At 36.4% G+C, this 22,925-nt stretch overlaps 1 protein-coding gene across 9 annotated transcripts in view; it reads right to left on the bottom strand.

Annotated features, from left to right (window-relative positions):
• Window positions 1-22,925, bottom strand: part of CTIF (cap binding complex dependent translation initiation factor) — a 486,242-nt gene that overhangs the window by 333,201 nt on the left and 130,116 nt on the right. For 8 of the 9 annotated variants that reach the window (XM_074279342.1, XM_074279337.1, XM_074279344.1 and 5 more), the window contains 2 exons: window positions 11,652-11,874; window positions 1,765-1,836 (listed from right to left, as the gene is read on the bottom strand). In XM_074279342.1, coding sequence (XP_074135443.1) covers window positions 1,765-1,836; window positions 11,652-11,831 — 252 coding nt within the window. In that variant the 5' untranslated portion in view covers window positions 11,832-11,874. Of the gene's footprint in view, window positions 1-323; window positions 1,287-1,764; window positions 1,837-11,651; window positions 11,875-22,925 lie in introns of those variants that run through there. The other variant, XM_074279345.1, reaches the window with a different exon arrangement.

Here is a 22,925-nt window from a genome sequence, read left to right as displayed (position 1 = left end):
AAATTCAGCTGCACAACTGTTGGCAACTTGAGAATATTAGCCAGGCCCCAGGATCTTAAATGCCTCTGCCCAGAGTCACATGGCACCTGTGTATCAGAGACAGGGTTTAAACCCCTATTTTCCCAACTCCAAGATTGGTTTCTAACTACTGTGCCAAGCTGCCTCCTAATGATGATTATGATATTTTAAATGCCTATTACCAAGCACTCACTGGATCTAGTTGGTAAGCCTGTTCCCAAAGAGCTCTCTTATGCTCCTGTAGAGGGCTGAAACTCTGAAAAGGTGTACTTGAATCAGACTGCAGAGCACTTAAGGCTAATTACCTGTTCCATGTGAGATAATGGCTCCATTTACATATTTAGATGAGATGGTGATGTGATGACTCTCCTCACTATTTGGGCTTGCTGAATGTTTGTTGGTGAGATAATTGTAGGCAAGGATTGGAGGACTGGGAGAGAGAAGTCAGAGTCACTCTGCTCCAGGATGAGGAAGAGAGAAGCTGGAGACTCTGGACTCCAGAATCCAGGATACATCTTTGGCAAGCCATGTGGCAGCTTGCTTGCCTCCTTCACTTCTTCCCCTAAAGACCAAGGACTGTGACTGATCCTGACTCAGGCTGATCCCAAGGCCTCCAGGGAGCTAGTCCAGACATTTAAGCTCTTGCTTAAAATCTCCAAATTGATTCTTGCTCTCCCAATTTTAAGATCACATTCTTGTTTTAGAAGCCAAGGGGCCCTTAACAGAAAGGATCAAACAATTTAACAAGAGTTTATTAATGTGCTCATTAATATATTAGGTGATAGGAATAAAAAGACAAAAATTAAATAATTCCTTCCCTCAAGAAGATTATATTCTATCTAATGAGGAAGTATGTATGGTTAAAGTATGTATGTGTGTGTGTATACAAATACAAATATACAATATACATATGTGTGTAGATGTAAGTATAAAAGCATATTTATATATGTGTTTATATACATGTGTGTATACACACACACAGGCCAACTAGATGACACAGTAGATAGAGTTCTGGGCCTGAGGTCAGCACGGCTCCTTTTGGTGAGTTTAAATCTGGCCTCAAATATTTTTCTGGATGTGTGACCCTGGTTAAGTCACTTAACCCTATTTGTCTCAGTTTCCTCATCTGTAAAAAGAATTGGAGAAGGAAATGGCAAACCACACCAGTATCTTTGCCAAGAAATCTCCATTAGGGTCATCAAGAGTCAGACACAATTGAAAAATGACTTAACAAATGTGTGTGTATGTGAGTACACACATATACATAACTATGTATATACATATATACATTTATATGCATAGACACACATATATAATTCTCTCCCTCCTTCCATTCCTCCTCATTGAGAAGGAAACTAGTTTAATCTGGGTTTATACTTGTGAGTTGATTTGCATAGCACTCTTACAGAGTCACTTAAAAAGCTTATTTACCATGGGAGCCAATGAGTGAATAGAAAGAAGTCAAAAAGGTCTGGTTTATTTCTGGCCCTGGTTCTTCTGCAAACAAGTTCTGTGACATGAGCAAATCACCCACCCCCTGTGGAGTTTCAGTTGCTTCATCATGATACGAAAAGCCCCTCCTGACTCACATTTTGTGAATGCTGAGAAGGAAGGAAGGGTGGTCCACAAAGGCTTTGTTGATCTGCTGAGATGTCCCCCAGGAGAACCAGCCTCAGCAGCAGGGTCCACTCAGGAGCCTGTATAATCTACCAGTCAAGGACCCAAGCAAAAGAGATTGTTCCTTACCTGTTGAGAGGGGCCTCTCCCTTGCGAGGATGAACAACTGCCATCCAATTGGTCATTACAATCCACAGGCCACTGTGAGGGAAAACAAAAAGGGTTCAAAGTCACACAACAGTGGGCCTCATCCAACCCAACCCTGTCCATTGTAATATTCAGATTCTCTATATTCATAAGGTCAGGTTCTGCCTTTACATCTTCATTTGGACATTATTACTACTGGAAAACCTTCCTCACCAGATGTTTTCTTCTTCTTCCTTTTTTATTGTTTTATTTATTTATTTTTAAATTTAAAAAAAATGTATTCTTTTTTTTCAATCCTCCGTTTTTCTTTTTCAGTTCTTTACCATCACTGTGTATGAAAAATATTAAAGTAAAAAAATGTGATTTCAAATTAGGCACTTATTGATGTACATATATACCTTTGAACTAAGTACTTAGTGCATCAAAATATAGAAAAAGCAAAAAGTAGCATAATCAATACTTTAAACAAGCTACTCAAGAGATAAAGCCACTGGGTAACCATCTTGGCTAAAACATCCCTGTTGCTTTTATGACTGAACCGATTTTCTTATGACTTTGAAAGCAATTACATTTCTTCATAAGAGCCAACATTTTTAATGCAGTTATAATATAGTCCTTCCCAGACTAAAAGATTAGTCACCTAGATGTTTTATTCAAAGGAAAACAACTTGATCTTTGAGGTATGTTACTTATCTATCTTCGGCAAGTGTTTAATTCCAGGTTTCCTCATCCCTGCCTCATTAATGGGCCACCTCCAAGAAATATGCATTCAAGGAATGAATAAACTACATTTATGTCTCGGGCCCTGATTTTATTGTTGTAGGCAATTTTCGCTGATGACTTTTCTACAAAACCTGGAAAGTTACCTGAGGCAAATAAAATTTGGCCAGGATCACACAGAATTGTGTGATAACCTAAGCAACCTTGAAGGATTTTAAGGGCCCATGGAGAAAATCCAATAAGTAATCGATTAAAAAAAGAGTTTCCTTCAAAAAAAAATCTAGGAAAAGTAGAAGGAAAATTTGTTTTGTGTCTTAATAGAAATCCATTTTATTATGTCCAACATCAATGATAGGAGAGGTTATAGGATAGTCAACACAAATTATAACATCAGAAAACACTTTCTAGGTAGGCAAATTGGTTTTTGAATTGACCATAGCTCTGCCAGTCTGAAACAGAAGTGGAGAGTAGGGATTTCCTCTTAGTTTGTGCTAAATAGTGACCATTATGTCACAGAGATCTCTGAAGCCCCATCATGGTATACTGACTCTGAATTCTCAAAGGCCTGTGAAAACACAGGCCCAGAAAGATCCTAACCAATTGCAAAGGCTTTGTTCAGGTACAGGTGAGCAGAGACCTGCCCAGTTCAGTTTAAAAATGGTCCTCATCAAAGTTGGCCTTTAGGTGAAGATTTTTTTTTTCAGGCTACAGCCATTTATGAAACCATCTACTAAAGTGTAATTAGTAAAGGGAGGACCTTTAAAGATCGAATTGTGCTTTTTCTGATGCACTGAAATAAATGATCACTTCTGCTCATGTTGCTAAATACAAACTCCCACATCAAGCCTGCATACATGTATATACATTTCAGAAGAGACCCCAACCCTTGTCAATCAGCTTACAGGTGCATGATGTTATTGGTCATGAGGATGATGTACAAACAAAAAATTTTCAGGATAATTTGAAGGTAATTTCCGAAGGAAAGCACTACTAAGAATGATTGAGAAAGGCTTCTTGTAAATGGTGGGATTTGGGTTGAAACTTGAAGGAAACCTGGGGAGCCAGGAGATATAAACAAAAGAGAGAACTGAAAGCATGAGAGAGCAGTGAAAGTGCCCTGAGTGAAGGGATGGAGTTTTGTGTTCAAGGAACAAAAAAGTCAATGTCACTGAATCACAGAATAAATATATATAGGGAAGTAGGCATAAGAAGGAGGAAAAAGCTGCAAAGGCTGTGAAGGGCTTTAAGAGCCAAAGAAAGAATTTTATATCTGATCCTGGGCAACAGGGAGCCACTAGAGTTTATTAAATTGGGAGTTTGAAACGGTCAGACATTCACTTTAGGAAGATCAATTTTACAGATTAGCGGATGCTAGATTGAAGCCAACCAGAAGATGCTGCAATGGTCTAGGAATAAATTGTGAGAGTCTGAACCAGAGTGGTGGCAGTGGGGAAGGTACACACACACACACACACACACACACACACACACACACACGGGCATTTATATAAGCATATACAAATATACATGTGTATAATACACATATATGCAAATAAGTCTATATACACACATACATGTTTATAGTATTTTGTAGTTAGAAAGTAATTATATATTTTTTTGCTCATCAGTCAAATAAAACCCAGGAGTTTAAGGTCAATTTTAACACTTTGTGTTACAAAGAAATTCTTTTTTCTCCCATAAGAAATAAATTATTTGAGGTCAGCCAAAACTCTTGTAATTTGGGGCAGTACCTATACTGCAGTTTGTCTGAAGAAGATCAATATACTTACAAGGCCAATATAAGTCATCAATGTGTTGAGGTTCCCAAGAGAGCTAGTAAAATCTTAGGATTCATGAAGAAAAACATATTATCTAGGCCTAGGGAGGTAAGATCCCCTTGTATTCTCTCCTAGTCAGACTTCATTTGTTCAGTTCTGAAAATCAAAATTTAAGAATTTTACAACTGGTAAGTTGGAGAATGCTCAGAGAAGATTAAAGAGAATTTTTAATAGCCTCTGAGAACAGGGTAAGAAGGAAAAGGTAATGCTTAGCATAGGGAAATAAGACTGGAGGGGCAGGGAATGAGAGCTATAGTCAGATAAATGACAGGTTACCAAAAGTCAGAGCAATTAGATTTGCTGTGCTTTTGGTAAGTCAGGACTAAGCTGAAAATTGAGAATGTAAAGCTAGATGGAAGGAAAAAAATTTCTTCAATTCTAACAATTAAAGCTACTCAAAAGTACAATGGGCTGCCTCCACTAGTGGTGGGTTTCATCTGCTTACTTGGTCTTAAACTGGGACTCCCCTCATGGGAGATAGGTGATGGATTCCAGATGCAGGATGAGGGAGAAATTTGGGGGCATGTAGAATGTGTAAAGTTGACCATATACTTTTGTTACAAAAGTGTTGGTTTTCTTTTTTCTTTTTTTTTCTAATGGGAATGGCGATGGGAAGTGGAAGGGAGGATAGGAATATAGTAAGGATTTAAAAAAAAAAGTTATTGAGGTGTTTTTCTTTTAAAATGTCAAGAACAAAAGAAAGTGTGTGACCTTAACCAAGTCACTTAATCCCAATTGCCTCACCAAAGGAAAAAAAAATCAAGTTAAAAAAAAATTAAACAAGCAGATCAGCTATGAAACTACAGATTGATCTTATATGTGTTAAAAGAAAATAACAGCAATAGCTAAAGTTTTGAGGTTTGTAAAAGACTTTACAAAATATTAACTCACTGTTACTCACAACAACAATGGAAGATAGATGCTATTGTGATCCCATTTATGGTTAAGGAAGTTAAGGTTTTTAAAGAATTGTAGGGCATCTCCTGAATTTGTCTTTTCGAGTTGCCATATTTTTCAGACAAACAGGATCTAGAGTATTCAGGAGGCTCTGAATCTGTCAAGGTGAAGCCTCCTTTCCTACCCTCAGATGACAAAATCTGACAAGGCTTAAGTGAGTTGTCCAGGGTCACACAGCTAGTAAGTGTCTAAGGTCAAATTTGAAATCAGATCTTCTAACTTCCAACATTTTATCCACTGTGTCATCTAGCAGCCTACCAAAAAAAAAAAAAAAAAACCAAAAACAAAAAAACAATTAAAATCTGGGTATGCATAAAAAGAAATATAATTTGGGGTTGTTTTTCTTCTGTTCTACTATGTATAGGAAAATGTCCATACCCATTAATGTTTGTTAAATGCAGAATAAAAATACAATTTTAGTTTTAAAAAATCTTCAGGCAGAGGAAAGATGAACATTTGTCTATTATACAGAGAGGTTATCCTTTCTTTTGTTGAGGAAGGAAGAGGCTATCTGTTGTATGTGACTTTTAAGATCCTTTCCAACCCTTAATTCTGTGAAATTATAGAACTTCTCTAAAGAAAAAATGACTGACCATGCTAGAAAATTATCAAAACTTTCTGCTGGAGACACAGAGAATGAGAAAGTTCCCCTCACTTATCTCTGGAGCTGGACTGTATTGGAACTCACTTATTAAATAGATAAAGACATCCCCACATTAAAAAAAAAAATCTGATGTGTGTATGTTCTCTATTCACCTCAGGGACCTATTTCTCTCCTAGAATGACTGTTCAAAATCACTTTCCCTTCTGTATTCTCTCTCATGCAGGTGTCTCAGGTTCCACTTCATGTTCTGAATTACATCTTGAGAGCTACTAAAAAAAAACTAACAGATGTGATTGCTAAGATACTGCCAGTGATTTTTGAAAGATTGTAGGAAATGGGAGAAGTTGTGAAGGAATAAGAAAAGTCAAAATACTTTCCTGATTTTCAAAATAAGAGAAGTAAGTGGAGATGAAAAATTCTAGACCAGTAAGCTTAATTTGGATTTCTGGCAAAATTCCAGAATGGATTATATTTAAAAGATGGTTCCAGAACATGCAGAAAATCAAGTAATGAGCTCCAGGGCTTTAATAAGAATGGAACATACCAAACTAACCATATTTCCTTTTCTGACAGGATTTTTAATCTGGTAGATAAAAGAAATGCTTTTGTGCCAGATGGCAGAAATAAGAGGAATAGACAAACACTACAAAAAGGCTTGCTGTGAGGGAAAACTTCCTAACAATGAGAACTATTTAAAATTGTAATGGGCTGCTTTTGGAAGTAGTAAATTCCTCCTGGCTAGTCACTAAACTGGTAGATCAAAGAAATGCTAGAGATAAAACTAATCTAATTCTTGGGAAAAAGATGGAGGGACATAGACATTACAATTAAAGGCTTTGGTCAAATGACCAGATTCAACGAGAAGTCATAAAGAGTTCATTTTGGAAGTCCCCAGTGGATTGCCCTGGGGGAATAGTTTCTGGTCCAGTATTATTATTTTTTTTTTTTAATTTTCAAATTAATGGCCTTGGATGAAATCAAAGATGGTAAAGCAAGAAAACTGGACATACTAGGTGAGGAAACCAGGATTCAGAAAAGATCTTGACAGGCTGGAAAAAAGGGCTAAATCTAATTTTAAAAATCAATAGGAATAAATTTTATCCTTAGGTCCAAAAAAATCAACTTTACAGGCACAAGATGAAGAAGACATAATTAGATAGTGGTTTGTCTGAGAAAGTTCAAGGGATTTTAGTGGATTAGTATGAGTCAACAGTCTGCTATAGCAGACAAACGTCCCAATGTGATCTTAGGTTGTCTTATTAATAACTGGAGAAAGAAATGGCAAAATGCTCCAGCAGCTTTGCAAGAAAAACCCAAATGGGGTCACATGAGTTAGACATGACTGAAAACAGTTGAACAACAACAACAACAACAACAACAAATTATTAATAGCATCTATACAGTGCCTACTATATGTCAGACACTGTAGTAATAAGCACTTTACAAATACTATCTCACTTGAGCCTCACAATTGTGGGAGTAAGATGCTATTATTACCCCCATTTTACAGGTGAGGTTGAGTAACTTGCTCAGGATCATGCAGGGTGATCTTTAGTAAGTGTCTAAGGTCATATTTAAATTCAGGTCTTCACTGAGCCACCTAGCTGACTCACTTATTTATATATTTGTTTATTGGAGGCAGTTGGGGTTAAGTGATTTGTCTAGAATGACACAGCAAGTAAGTGCATGAGGTGATATTTGAACTCAGGTTCTCCTAAATCCAGGGCTGGTGTTGTGTCCATTAAAGAGGCACAGCTTCCAAAAATCCAACGATGGTGTCTGCACTGGATAGCTCCTTCCTAAGACCACATATCTGGACTGCTGGGGCTAGTTCTGGGTACCACAATTTAAAAAGAAATTGATAAATTCGAGACAAGAACAAGCAGAGTGGGCAGAGCTTCTAGTCTATGCCATTACCAGGTTAATTTGAAGAGGGGCTTAGCATGCATTAAATTAGAAAACTGAAAAGCAATATATTGCCTATATTCAAGTAAATCATTCTTGCTTTATTCCATATGATAGAACTGAGAGGAAGAGATGGAAATTGCAAAAAGATTCATTGAGACCTGACATGAGGAAAAGCTTCCTAACATTTAGAACAATTTAAAACTGTAATGCGCTGCCTTTGAAAAGAATAGATCCTTCCTCATTAGCAGTCTTCAAACAAAAGGCTAAAGAGCTACTTGTGGGGTATGAAAGTAATGACTTTCTTTTGAATGTGGGATAAACTAAATAGTTTATTATTATTAATATTATTTTATTATTATATGATCGATTATTAGTTAAATATTATTAAATAACTAAATAATAAAGAGACTAAAGTTCCTTTAACAACCCTAAAATTCGGTGATTACTTGGACTTCTCACTGAAATGCAGCTATGGTGCACTGGAAAAAGCCCTGGAAGGAGAATCAATGAACTTGGGTACTGCTATTTTTGCTTAGCTGATGTTAGGGGAGCTCTGCAAGCTCCAGAGAGAAATTTTGAGAAGAGCCTGCCTCATGTTGAAAGAGGGCACGGAAAGTGTGGCAAGTCCAGCATCATGCAGCATTCCTGGGAGTTCATACATTCTTTGAGTTCTCTTAGAGAAAGAAAAACAACTGGCAAAATTCAGGGAGCCTTCTGATACAGAGATGGGGGAAGGAGGGCAACATGTAGGTGTTTAGGCACTGCTTTAGAAAATAGCAATCTACATTAACCTATGGAAACATTCTAAGTTTGAGGAAGAAAGTTTAGATCAACACAAACATTATCCAAATCCTCTCCAATTCCCTTCCTTCTGACACAATCCCTATAAAGAAAAGAGCATCCATTGTCAAATGAAGAGATGGCTTGGATGCTGAGGTGAATAATTTTATTTCTGAGGCAATGGGAATCCTACACCTGCTTTGTATTTTCCTTGTATTTTTCTTGGGAAAAGGAAGTGGGGGAGGAGGATTGGAACAGCTGATTAAGAATTTACATAATTATGTGAATGGAACCTCTCTAAAAGCCCAAATAGAGGTAAAATCCAAGAGTCTGTGAGTACCTAAATAAAACGTTAAAAACAAATTCTAAAAAACCCAACTCATTTCCCCATCTTTAAAGGAAATGCTTTTGAGATATAGGTATACTTATGTGTATGTATGTATACACACATAAATAAATACGTATATATGTATACATACACATACAGTAGCTAAGTGGTGCCATAGTGCACAGAATGCTGGCCTGGAGTCAGGAAGACTTATTTTCCTAGTTCAAATCCGACCCCATATACTTACTAGCTGTATGATCCTGGGCAAGTCATTAATCCTATTTATCTCAGTTTCCTCATCTGTAAAATGATCTGAAGAAGGAAATGGCAATTCCTTCCCCAATATTTTTGTAAAAAAACAAAATCAAACAAAAAGCCCAACCAGGGTCACAAAGAGTCAGGGTTGGTGACTTAGACCTTAGGGAGTTGAAGAAAGAAAGAAACCATGACCAAGCCTCAGAGTGAATAAAGGCAATTAGATAATGTATTATAAACATTATTTATACCTGAAACAACTCAACAAGAATACTCTATCCCAGTGGTCCTCAAACTTCTTAAACAGGGGCCAGTTCACTGTCCCTCAGACTGTGGGAGGCCGGACTATAGCAAAAACAAAACCTCACTCTGTCTCCGCCCCTCAGTCCATCTGCCATAACCTGGCGGCGGCATAAACGTCCTCAGCGGCCGCATCTGGCCCGTGGGCCGTAGTTTGAGAACCCCTGCTCTATCCTCTCCCTTCTTCTCTTCCTCTTCTTCTTCCTCCTTCTTCTCTTCCTCTCTCTCTCCCCTCCTCTGTTTCTCTAGCTATGCACAAATTACACATTTATATATATGTATGTATGTATACACACATGTATTTTAAATTATTTTAGAATAATTCAATTCAACAAACATTTATAAAGTATACAGCTATGGACAGGGCACTATACAAGGTATTGGACAATACAGTGACTACCTTGTACACAACTGGCACTCAATAATTGAATGAGATCTATAATCTCCTTTTATGCTTATAAAAATTCTGGGAAATTAGTAGAGAATATATTATCATTCTCATTTGACAGATGAAAAAACTAACTTCTTGAGTTAAAATGCTTTGCCTACTGTTACAAACCAGTTATTACTGTTACAAACCAGTTATTCAGAGAGCCAGAAGAGAATCTTTGAATCCCATTCCATGTTCTTGACATCAAACCTTATCTCACAAAGATCTTACCTGAAACCCAGGGTTTAAGATGCCCAAATTTCCCAGAGCAGGGCTTAAGCTGGGATCCATAAACTTATCTTAAAATACTGTAATAACTGTATTTCAATGTAATTAATTTTCTTGGCAATGCTACATATTTTATTTTTTTTTTAATTTTTTTTGCATTTAAAAACATCATTCTGGGTAGGGGTTTCACCATATCAGTGGGATTCATGAAACAAAAATGGCTAGGAATACCCAGTCTTAGAGGATGAACCCAGATTCTGGTCTAAGATCCCTCACTCCTTCTTTCTAGGATCATAGAAATTGACTTTTCATTGTATCCATCTTCTTATTATCAGGACTGATTTATGTGAAAGTGTAAGCAGTGCTTATGATACACAATCTAATTACCATCATTCACTTTGATGCTTTTCCATGGCTTTCTCTCTTCACCACTTGCCTAAGTAACAAGTCATCAAGCCCAGGCTAGAGTTGGGTGGCTGTGGGGGAAGAGTAGGATAGGAAAAGCATCCAACTGTATTAGAACATATGAGAGCATGATTTTTCTGACTTCATTACATGGCTAAATATAAAGGGCTCCTGAATTATCTGCTGTCCCACACAGTGTTACTCCATTAGTGTGCATCATCTAGAGCAGTGGTGGTTCTCAGAACTTTTTGATCTTATATCAGGACCACTTTACTCCCTTAAAAATGACTGAGAACTTCAATAAGCTTTTTAATATTTATAATGTTAGAAATTAAAACTGATATTCAAAACATTTACCAATTTGTTAAAAATGATAGCATACTTATTACTTGTTAATGTAAATAAAGTTTTGTGAAAAATAACTAATTTTCCAAAACAAAAAAAAATAGTGAGAAGATTGGTATTGTTTTATATATTTTTTGCAAATCTTTAATGTCAGGTATCAGAAAAAATAGTTGGATTCTCCTACCTGCTTTTGCATTTAATCTGTTGTAACACCATTTTAGATGAATTATAAAAAAAAATTTGGCCTTACACAGCTATGTAGTTGAGAAATAGAAGAATATTTTAACAGGAAAATTAGTATTAGTTGTTAATTAATTAACATAACAATATACTACTGTTTATCAGTAATATTTTATTATAATTAGCCTCATTATTATTGTAGCAAGAGTTCTGATGTTAAGAAATGTTCTGAAATGTTTTCAGGGATTCTAAGATGTCCTCAGATCACACTTTTTTTTTCCCCCTTTTCTGAGGCTGGGGTTAAGTGACTTGCCCAGGGTCACACAGCTAGGAAGTGTGAAGTGTCTGAGACCAGATTTGAACTCGGGTCCTCCTGAATTCAAGGCTGGTGCTCTATCCACTGCGCCACCTAGCTGACCCTCAGATCATACTTTAAAGGCTCTATAATAAATACATGACATGGCCATTGAGCTCATCATGATGTCTGCCCACTACTCTGCCCCCAACATTTCAGGTCCTTCCTAAATAGTAAATCTCAAGAACTAACAGAATGGGAGAACAGACCACCTTGCTGCCTACTGGCTGTCTCACCTGGGAGATGTTGGACTGTGTCTTCTCACTCTCCCCATCACCCTCCGTCTTGTCGGTTAGGAGCCCCTGCACCTGGTACTCAAGCACGTAGCTGTCAATGAAGCGCTCCAGCTCCTCGATCTCCTGAGAACGGCTGCTTCCTGCCTCTGAGGAGGCTGAAGCTGCTGAGGAGTTCTCCATCACAACTGCTCAGAAGTCCAGAGGGAGGAAGCCTGAGGAAGAGCTGGGGGGAAGAGGAGGAGAGAAGAGGGAGAACAGACAAGTGTGAAATTCTTCCCATGTTTGTAAGAGGTCTGTACATGTGTAAGGCACTTTTTACTTTTCAAAGCAATTTTACATCCATTATTTCATTTGCTTTGAAAGGAAGCATGGCATCGTGGAAAAATTGGTATCAGGAGACCTAGGCTTGAAAACTGGCTCTGACACTTAATTAGCAAGGATAAAGTAAGTAACTTTATCCTTGTACAGTAGGATCACAGATTTGAGTTATTAGGGATCTTGGTGTGTCCAATTCTCTTATTTCACAAATGAAAAAAATAAGGTTCTTGGAAGTTAATGTTTTGACCAAGATCATTCAGATGAATATAAACAGAAGGACTGAGCCCAGGTCTTTTGATTCCAGAGACAATGCTGGTTTTTTGTTTTTAATTAATTTTTAAATTAATTTTATTTTTTGTTACATTTTAAGTTGAGAATTATTTTTCCCTCCCAACCTTGCATTAGAGAACACCAACCTTTGATATATCTGTATATAGATATCTAAATATCTATAAAGATGATACCTATATCTATCTATCTGGAACCACACAATAAATACTTCCATACATCAATTTTTTCTCTGGAGGTAGACTGTAGTTTCCTTCATAAGTCCTTTGTGGTTGATCTGAATAACCACATATCAAAGAATAGCTAAGTCATTTCTAGTATTGCTCTTTAAACAATATTGCTGTTATTGTAAACAAAGCTTTCTTGGTTCTGCCTATTTCACATTGCAGTATTTGATTTTTTTTTTCCTAGTAAATTTATTTATTTTTAATACCCCTTCATGTTGGAAGAGAAAAAACAGAACAAAAGGGAAAAATCATGGGAGAGATTTTTTTTTAAAAGAATTAAACATAGAATGTGTTGATTTACATGCAGTATATCCTTAATTCTTTTTCTGAATACAGATGCATTTTCTGTCCAAATACTATTGGGATTGCTTTGGATCACTGAACCCCTGAGAAGAACCAAGTCTTTCATAGTTGACCACTGTACATTTTTGCTGTTGTTATGTACAATGTATTCCTGCTTTTGCTTGTTTTGCTCAATATCAGTTCATGTAAATCTTTCCAGGCCTTTCTAAAATCAGCTTATTCATCATTTTTTATAAAAAAATAATATTCCTTTATTTTCATATACCACAAATTCTTCAACCATTCCTCTATTGATGGGCATCTACTCATTTTTCAATTCTCGCTACCACAAAAAGAGCTGCTACAAACAATCCATTAGTGTCCTAGTTTTCCCACATCCCTTACAACATTTATCTTTATCTTTTCCTGTCATCTTAATCAATCTGAGAGGTGTGAGATGATATCTCAGAGTTCTTTTAATTTGCATTTCTTTAACCAATATTAATTAGAGCATTTTTTAATATAACTATAGATGGCTTTAATTTCATCATCTGAAAATTGTCTGTTAATCTCCTTTGATCATATATGAGTTGGGGAATGAATTGTATTCTTATAAATTTGACACAGTTCTTTATATATTTTAGAGATGAGACTTTTATCAGAAAAACTGGATGTAAAGAATTTTTCCCAGCTTTGTGCTTGCCTTTTAATCTTGTTTTGTTGGTTTTGTTTGTGCAAACTTTTTAATTTAATGTGATCAGCATTGCCCATTTTGCCCAACTATTTGCCATAATATTCTCTAGCTCTTCTTTAGTATAAATTCCTCCCTTCTCCAAAGATCTGATAGGAAAATTATCCCTGCAATTTGTTTACACTTTGCATTATTTCATGCAAGTGTTGCCATGTTTTTCTGAAACCAGCCTGCTCACTATTTCTTACAGCACAGCACTATTCCATCACAATCATATACAACAATTTTTTTCAGCCATTCTCCAATCAATGGGCATTTCCTCAATTTCTTTTTTTTTTTTTTTTTTAGAAGTAGCATAGTATTTATTTATTGACTTTTAAATGTACTTTATTTTTCCAAATACATGCAAAGATAGTTTTCAACATTTACTTTTGCAAAAACCTATGTTCCAATTTTTTCTACCTCTCCTACCCCCTCCCCAAGACAGCAAGCAATGTAATATAGGTTAAACATGTACAATGATTCTAAACATATTTCCTTATTTGTCATACTGTGCAAAAAAAAAAATCAGATCAAAAGGGAAAAAAAACACGAGCATAAAAGGGGGGAAAGTAAAGAAACATGAAAAGGGTAAAAAAATACTATGCTTTGATCTATGTTCATTTTATCAGTAGAAATGGCTCTTTCCATCACAAGTCTATAGAAGCTCCCTTGAATCGCACTTCATTGTTGAAAAGAGCCAAATCCATCATAGTTGATCACCACATAATCTTGTTATTGTGGAGAATGTTCTCTTGATTCTGCTCATTTCACTCAGCATCAGTTCATGTAAGTCTAGGCTTTTCTGAAATTCAGCCTGGTCAGCATTCCTTATAGAACAATAATATTCCATTACATTCATATATCACAACTTATTCAGCCATTCTCCAATGGCTGAGTAGAGTTCCCATTCAATTTCTAGTTCTTTGCCCTACAAAAAGGGCTGCTACAAACATTTTTACACATGTGGATCCCTTTCCCTTCTTTAAGATCTCTTTGGTGTACAAGCCCAGTAGTAACACTGCTGGATCAAAGGGTATCCACAGTTTCATAGCCCTTTGGACAGAGCTCCAAAATGCTCTCCAAAATAGTTGAATCCTTTTGCAACTTTACCAACAATGTATTAGTGTCACAGTTTTACCATACCCCTCCAACATTCATCATTATCTTTTCCTGTCATTTTAGCCTATCTGAAAGGTATGAAGTGGTACCTCAGAGTTGTTTTAATTTGCATTTCTCTAATCAACAGTGTCAATTTCCAGTTCTTTGCCACCACAAAGAGAGCTGCTATAAAGATTTTAGAACATACAGGTCCTTTTTTACTTTTCTTTGGGCACCTTGGAAAATAGACCATAATAATGGTATTACTGACTTGATGTTCTTTACTGTCACATATGCTGTTTCTCTAGGCTTTAGGGTTTTTTTCCCTTTTTTTTTAGCTTTTCAATTTCAAAACACATGCATAGTTTTCAATATTCACCTTTGTAAAATTGCATTCCAATTTTTTTTCTCCTTTACTTCTCCCCCTCCCTTAGATAGCAAGCAATCCAATATATGTTAGACATGAGCAACTTTTCTGTACATATTTCCATAATCATGATGCATAAGAAAAATCATATCAAAAAGGAAAAAAAAATTGAGAAAAAAACATGAAAATACTATGTTGTGATCCACACTCAGTTGCCACAGTCCTCTCTCTGGATGCAGATGGGTCTCTCCATCACAAGACCATTGGCACTAGTCTGAATCACCTTACTGTTGAAAAGTAGGTTTTCGTTTTCTTAACATAAAATGGAGATATTACTTGACTAATTCCCAGGAAATTAGTTATTTAAATCTTAAAATGCTATAGAAATATGCTACTTTTACTATTAATCCTTCCAAAAGTCCTTGAAAGGAAGAGCATTTTTCTTATTTTATAGATGACTTCATTATTTAACTGAAAATCCTTTTCTTCAAAGACACCAATGATTCCTACTTGTCAAGCCCAATTCTCTCTCCTTGTCCACTCTGCAGCATTTAAGACTGCTGTCGACTCCCTTTTTATGGAGACACTCTCTTCCTTTGGCCACCATGACACTGCTCTCTGTTCATGGTCTAGAACTCTCTGAGACTGAGTTGAAAGGAAGATGCTGATCTGCATTTATAACAAAAGTTCCTAATACTAATGAAATGAAAGCTCTAGTTTCTATCCCTCTTCTGTATATGAATACATATGCATTCACTGTCTCCTTCTAACAAAGTACTAAACAAAGAACCAAATTTGGAATGTGAAGGCCTGGGTTCAGTCCCTAGCTCTGTGAAGTTTTCTTTATTTTGTTAATATTCTGTTTATAAAGCAAACCATGGTATAGTGGATAAAGGACGGGCCCCAAAGCCAGGCAGAGCTGGGTTCAGGTCCTGCTTCTGATACACGTTAATTTTTTCCATTTCTAGGTGAATCTCTTAAAATACTTAGGACTCCAAGCAAGTCTCTAAGGACATAAGTTACAGAGACGTAGCCTGCATCAGAGTTTCCTTATTACAGAGTTCCTCATACAAATGAAACTGTAGGTCCATTCCCTATCTTTATGCTACATTTTGTATTTTATACATTTAAAAAAAACAAAAAACCAGCAAGTCTCCCCATTCCTCATCTCCCAGTCTTTTCCTCTATTCAGTTTCCTTTCATGTATTGTATCCTCCTGATAAAATATAAATGCCTTGAGGGCAGAGACTATTTCTTATTTCTCTCTTTGTAATCTCCAGTGCCTAGCACTGTGCTTGATTAAATGCTCGTTGTCTGAATAATTGATCTTCATCTGGATATCTGCTTGCACTTCAAACTAGTAGTTAAAATGAAGTCGCTTCCCCAAAGTTGCTCCAACTCCCGACTTCTCTATATTGAATCATTTTTCTAGGCATCCAGTTTCCAAATTACATAGGACCATAAATCTAGAGATAGAAGCATTCCAGTCTAATTTCTTCATTTTATAAATGAGAAACATGTGAGGTCCAGGGAAGTTAAACCATGATTTTAAATAAAGTTAAACCATGGGTGTAATTCTCTCCTTTGCTTTCCTCATTCAATCTCTCCTTCAACTTGGTCTGCCACAAAATCATATAGACTGATACTTATACAGGTTCATAAATCAGACATACTCATGCAGATTCATACATGCTTAGAGTAATGGCTTGGCTGTTGAAATTGGATTTACCAACAGCACTCCTTCCAATAAGACAGAGGATCACCGTATATTAGCACTTGTCCTACTTCTATGCCCTTCAGACATTGGCACTGCTGTTTGACCTACACATATAATCCAAGAATCTCTGGGCCTTGCTAACAACCTGACCTCTGGACATTTATGACTTCAATTTTAAAAAACAACTGAGGCCCAAGTAACTTGGTCGAATGATAAATCCACAAATTAAAGACAATGTGAGGACTAGAGTCCATTATAGTTTTCTTCCAACTATTCTCCATGATATACAAGGACAAAGATGAGACAGAACACAGAATTTGCTGCCTTGAGGGCAAAGACCCCTCACTTGAATCTCTGTATCCCTAATACCTACCACAACGCCTACAACAGAGCAAATGTTGAATAAATGCTTGATGATTGACTGAAAAACGCAGAAGATGGATTCAACATGTCACCCAATTTTACTTCCCAATTTGGAAGGGACACACTCTCCTAAAATGAGATATGGGGAAGGATATGGTAATTCCTGTGGTCTTCAGGAATCCACCAATGAAACTGTGACCAAAAAACTGCATCACTAAAAGCCTGGCCAATCAGTCTGGGAATCGCCTGTCTTTTTTTTCCCCTTAAGAGAAAACTAATCCCTAAGGATTAGACAAGGAGGAGGGATCTGGGCCACTTCTATTTTGTGGGGGGGGTTAGGAAGGGAAAAAGCTACATGAAATATTGATCCTATCCTTCTAGGGAAACAGCCACCACCTAATTCTAATGATGATAAATCAAACCCAATAATGAAATAACACCACGGACCTCAGATTTCTCAGAGACCCTTTCATTTATTCCGTATTTCTCTAATGTAACAGTTATCATTTACTATTACTTATTATATGTCGGTGTCTAATCACTTCACTAGATATTGAGGACTGGGTTTATATCTTACCTAAATCTCCCCCATATTAGCACAATGACTTGAACATAGTAAGTATTTAATAATATTTGCTGTATTTTATTGGATATCTGGTCAAATGATCACATAATGTCAGAGCTGAGAAGGAACCTATAGCCCATTCAATTAAAAAAAAAACAAAAAACCAGCAAGTCTCCCCATTCCTCATCTCCCAGTCTTTTCCTCTATTCAGTTTCCCTTTCATGTATTGTCCTCCCCTATTGAGATGAAAGCTCCATGAGAGTAGGGACTGTCTTGTTTGCTTTTTTTGTTTTTGTTTTTGTTTTTGTTTTTGTATAACACAGGGCTGCATCCATCCATGTATCCATCTATCCATCTATCTATCTATCACATAAAACTTAGAGAAAAATGGCCAGTCCAGGATTACAATCAGGTGGTGACAGAACTAGGATTAAAACAGGGACAATTCTGAATCTCAGTCCAATCTTTGCCCCATCAAACTGAAACCTCCCCTTCACTCTTTCAGCCCAAAGGGATCTCTCCAGTCTGGTCTCTAAATAAGTACTGCAATTATAATCTGAACAAGTGTTTAGTATTTAATTGCTATCTAATTGTTTCACTTGTGCACATTTTATTTCCTCAATAAGACTACAAACTCTCTGGGGCAGGGATAATGTCTTCCACTTCTTTGTGTCCCATACAGGGACTACTTACAATCCTGGACACACAGTGGGTAGATTAACTGATGGTTAATGACAATGATATCCCAGAGAGGCCTATGAAGTCCTGGAGTGCCACCTTCCCTGCAGAAGAGTGAGGGAGACAGCTGATGCTTAGGGCACCCTATTATTCTTCGAAGACTCATAGAGATCTTATCGAAGGTGCCTTGGCAGACTTGACAAGTTCTCCCTGAGCACCAGGTTTTGCTATCCCTTGAGTTAAGTCCAGAAGTTTGACACTGAGCAGGTTCCAAGAGGCTCAAATATCTGGTGCTTCTGTCTCCTGGCCTACTTCCTTTTGCCCTCTCTCTGGCAGGCAGTTCCCTCTTGTAGGCCCTGTGATCTAAGGTGAAGCACTAGAAAGACAAGGCATCATAGGAAAGCAGCAGGACTTCACTGTTTGGGTAGTAAATCTAGAAGACAGAATCATGGATCATACCTAGATTTAAAGCTGGGAGAAAAATGAGCAGGTCAACTAGTCCAACTTCTTTTTATAGATAAGTAAACTGAGGTCCAGGGAAATTAAGTGACATGCCCATAATGACACAGGTATAGAATATTAAGAACTAAGATTCAGATCTCCTGACCTTGACAAGACAGGCAGCTGCCTAAAGAATAACAGGCAGAGTGAGCATACAACACAGAATACTTTTTATCGTTATATTATATATATTACATATATATATATCATATAATATATTATATATTACACATATCTTTAATATCTGGAAATTTTAAGGAAGTCTTTTATTATTACCTTAACAAAAGCACATATCTTTAATATCAGGATATTCTAAGGAAGACTTTTATTATTACTTTTAACAAACAAACATGTTTTTAATACCAGGGAATTTTCTCTTCAGGATGCATAGGTATTGAGTTTTTGGATACATGAGGGCTTAACATTTCCAGTAGAAGGTGAACAGTTTTCAAAACCATCTCTTAGGACTTCACAATACTTTGAATTAGCTGTGGTCCCAGACCCTTTCCTTTATATTAAATATTTGTTCTCGTGACGGGGGACCTATAATGAATTTTTAAGAGATCTGAGGAATAAAAATTTATAATTATTTAAAAAAGTAAAAAAAAAAAAAAAAAAAGAGAGAGAGATCTGAGGAATAATTGAGACATAACCTTAATGTGACATAAAGTCTTTCCCAACTACTTCACAGGACTCTGAACTCTAACACTTCTCATTTCAATTTTTTTATATAATAATGCTTTGTTGTTGTTGTTGTTGTTTTTTCTCTCTAGTTAAAACAAACTGTTGGGCAGCATGTAACTTTTATTCTTTCTATCACCCCCATGATGCCTAGCAAAAGCCTGGGTAAACAGAAACTTTTAGTAAATAGCTGCTGGGCAAAGGATGAATGTCACATCCCAAGTTATTTTTTGTAGTGCCCTACAGAATCAGTTCAGGCTAGAATTCTGACCCAGTTTGGCAAACTGATGCTCTTAGTTTTTTGGTGACTCATAAAACAAGACTATGAGAAATTCACAATTCTATGCTGCAATCCATTCTCAAATCCACTCATCTGGTACTAACTTCTCTTCTTATAACACACAGTCTTGTAATATCCAAGTTTCTACTGGACACCTTGATATTTGTCCTATAGATATTTGAAATTTAACATGTCCAAAATTCATCTTTTTTTCCCCAAAGCCTTCCCTTAGTCCTAACTTCCCTATTATTATCAAGAGTTCCGTTTCCCAGTCATCAAGCCTCATAATCTAGGCATTAACCTTGACTTCTGCCTTATGATCCCTCACCTCTCATATCTAATCTGTTACCAATGTCTATTATTTCTTTTTTTTTAGGCAAATAATATTTTATTTTTTCCAATTACATGTAAAGTTAGTTTTCAACTAACTTCAACTAAGATGTTCCTTCATCTTCCTGACTCTGGTTATTTTCATCAGCTATCTCTGTCATCTGACAACATCCTCTCTGATCCCTTGGCTTCCTTCAGTCCCAGCTAAGATCTCATTTTCTCCAGGAAACCTTTTCCATTCTCCTTAATTCTAGTGCCTTCCTTCTATTCATTATTTCCAGTTTATCCTGTTAGTGATTTGTACACAATTGTTTGATGTTGTTTCCTCCATTAGACTATAAGCTTGAAGGCAGGAATTATTTTACCTCTTTTTTGTAACCTCAGAAAGTAAGCACATAGGAGGTGCTTAATAAATCTCACTTGACTAAGAAAAAGAGATAATGGTGATATCTACAGTCATCAATGCTTCTTGATAAGAGTCATCAGTGGCTCTTCCTGGCTCAATCTCTAAAGTGTCAGACCCTTTTCTGGCTCTCCTAGGACTCTCCCACTGCCGTTTCACTGCAAAATCATTGGGTCTCCTAACTTTTTGCCACAGCTTTTTCTTGACTATATCCAGCCTTTCTTTGAAACTCTTTCTGACAATGCTAAGACAGAATAAGTCACATGCCCATACCCTAATATAATATAATATATCCTATATAGGGCATATAATATATACCCTAATATAACATAAGACTGAGGAAATGTAGAGCAAAGTTGCAGAGACACAGTTGGCTCATGTAACTTGATTAAGGAAATACACAAAAGTAAGTGAGTATCTACTAGCATTAGCAAAGAGGGTAAAGAAAATAATTGAAGATTTGTCTTAGAATACCCTTTCTTACTTATCATTGGATCTTTGTCTCCATTCCTCTATGGAGTAACAAAAGAAATCTACTTTTATTAAAATAATAATCCTGGCTTAGAACTCTCTCTGAAAGTGTGCTTTTTTTGAGAGTAGGGATTGTTTTTGTTATTTCTGCTTTTATCCCCACTGTTGAATACAGTGCCAGGTGCATAGTAGGCATTTAGTACATAATTGTGAATTGATTAATTTAATGATAAACATCATAAAGAATGGAATGCAATTTTTTTTTTTAAAGGAACTCTTTCTGAGATTGGAAGTGAACCAATGGTTTCTCAAGGGTAGTCTGCCATTAGGAGCTATGACTGAATCATTTACTCAAACCAGAGAATCAAGAGTCCTTCAGCTTTGGAAGGCTAACAAGCATCACAATAGAAACTTTATATTATCATGTGCCTGTAGATTATTTTGTTGTCGTTTAGTCATTTCTGACTCTTTTCAACCCCATTTGAGGATTTTTTTTTTTTTTTGGCAAAATTATTGAAGTTATTTGCCGTTCTTTCTCAGGCTCATTTTATAGGAAACTGATGCAAACAGGGGTAAGTAACTTGCTCAGGGTCACACAGTTTTTAAGTATCTGACACCAGATTTGAACTCAGGAAAATGAGTCTTTCTGACTCCAAGACTGGCATTCATTCTCTCCACTGTACCACCTCACTGCCCCAAGGACAGTATTAAAAGCTAGGTATTTATATAGACCTGCCTAGGCTTAAAGGTTTTGCAAAGGGTTTGCAAAGAACTCTACCGTTGATCTTTTTTTGAACCTCACAACAATCCTGTCAGATGGGTTGCTATTATTATTCCCATTTTATTGAATGGTGAAATGAAATAGTGAATGGTTAGGTGATTTTCCAGAGTGAGACAGGTAGTAAATATGTGAGCAGGATCTGAGTTTAGATCTTCACTCAACCCATTGAGCCACCAAATGCCTGATAAGTGATATTTATATGTCATAATGCAGTTTGCAAAGATTTTAACTACACAATCTCATTTAAGTTTCGGAAAATCCTGTGAGGCAGACATAAATATTATCTCCATTTTACAGATGAGAAGCCTAAGGCTAAGAGTGCATGAAAGATGTGCCCATCAGTGACACAGTCAGACTTAAAACCTCGAACTCAGAGCTTCCTAATACCAGGACCACTATCAATCTAGAGCTTCATCCTTTCCAAACCCTGCTTCCAAGACTCAAAATGTGGACTCAAAGATCACTACAGACAAAGGGAAAGAATGCTGAACCTGGAGTCAGAAAACTTGAGTTCAAAATTTGTTTCAGAACACATCCTAACTGGGTGACCCTAGAGCTCAGTTTCCTCATCTGTAAGATATGGAGAAAAATAGTATCTATTTCTCAGAGTTGTTGTGAAGATAAAATGAGATATTTGTAAAATACCTTGCAAACATTAAAATATTATGTAAATACTATTTAGTTATTGTTATTATTTTGTATCACTGAATAAAGTTTTTGCATTTTGGGCACAGAGTGAATTTTCTTTAATGTCTCCAATGTCCAGCTCACTATCTGCTAAACTGCTAGGCATTTGACAAATATTAGTTGAATAGAACTGAGTCAATTAGCAAGTCAGTCATCAAGCATTTATTAAATACTACTGTGTGCCAGGTATTTGTTCTAAGTACTAAAGCAAAAAACTCTCCAATTCCCCAAAAGCTCATATTTTAATGAATGGAAAAGAAAAAGAAACAAAAGAGGAAGGAAAATCTCTGGATTGTTTCCTGATCAAGAGTTAACATAGAGCTGCCAGCAGGGAATATCTGTTAAAAAGTTAACATATTATACATATATCTCATAACAAAACAACTCAATGAACAGTATAGTGCGAACAGTGTTATTCCCATTTTACAGATGAGGAAGCAAGAAATGAAATGATATATCCATATTCATAAAACGAACATTGGAGTCAGAATATGAATCCCAATT

This window comes from Sminthopsis crassicaudata, chromosome 1 (genome assembly GCF_048593235.1).
Source record: "Sminthopsis crassicaudata isolate SCR6 chromosome 1, ASM4859323v1, whole genome shotgun sequence".
NCBI lineage: Eukaryota > Metazoa > Chordata > Mammalia > Dasyuromorphia > Dasyuridae > Sminthopsis > Sminthopsis crassicaudata.
The sequence above is the reverse complement of the archived record's forward strand: the minus strand, read 5'-3'. Positions and strand labels throughout refer to the sequence as shown.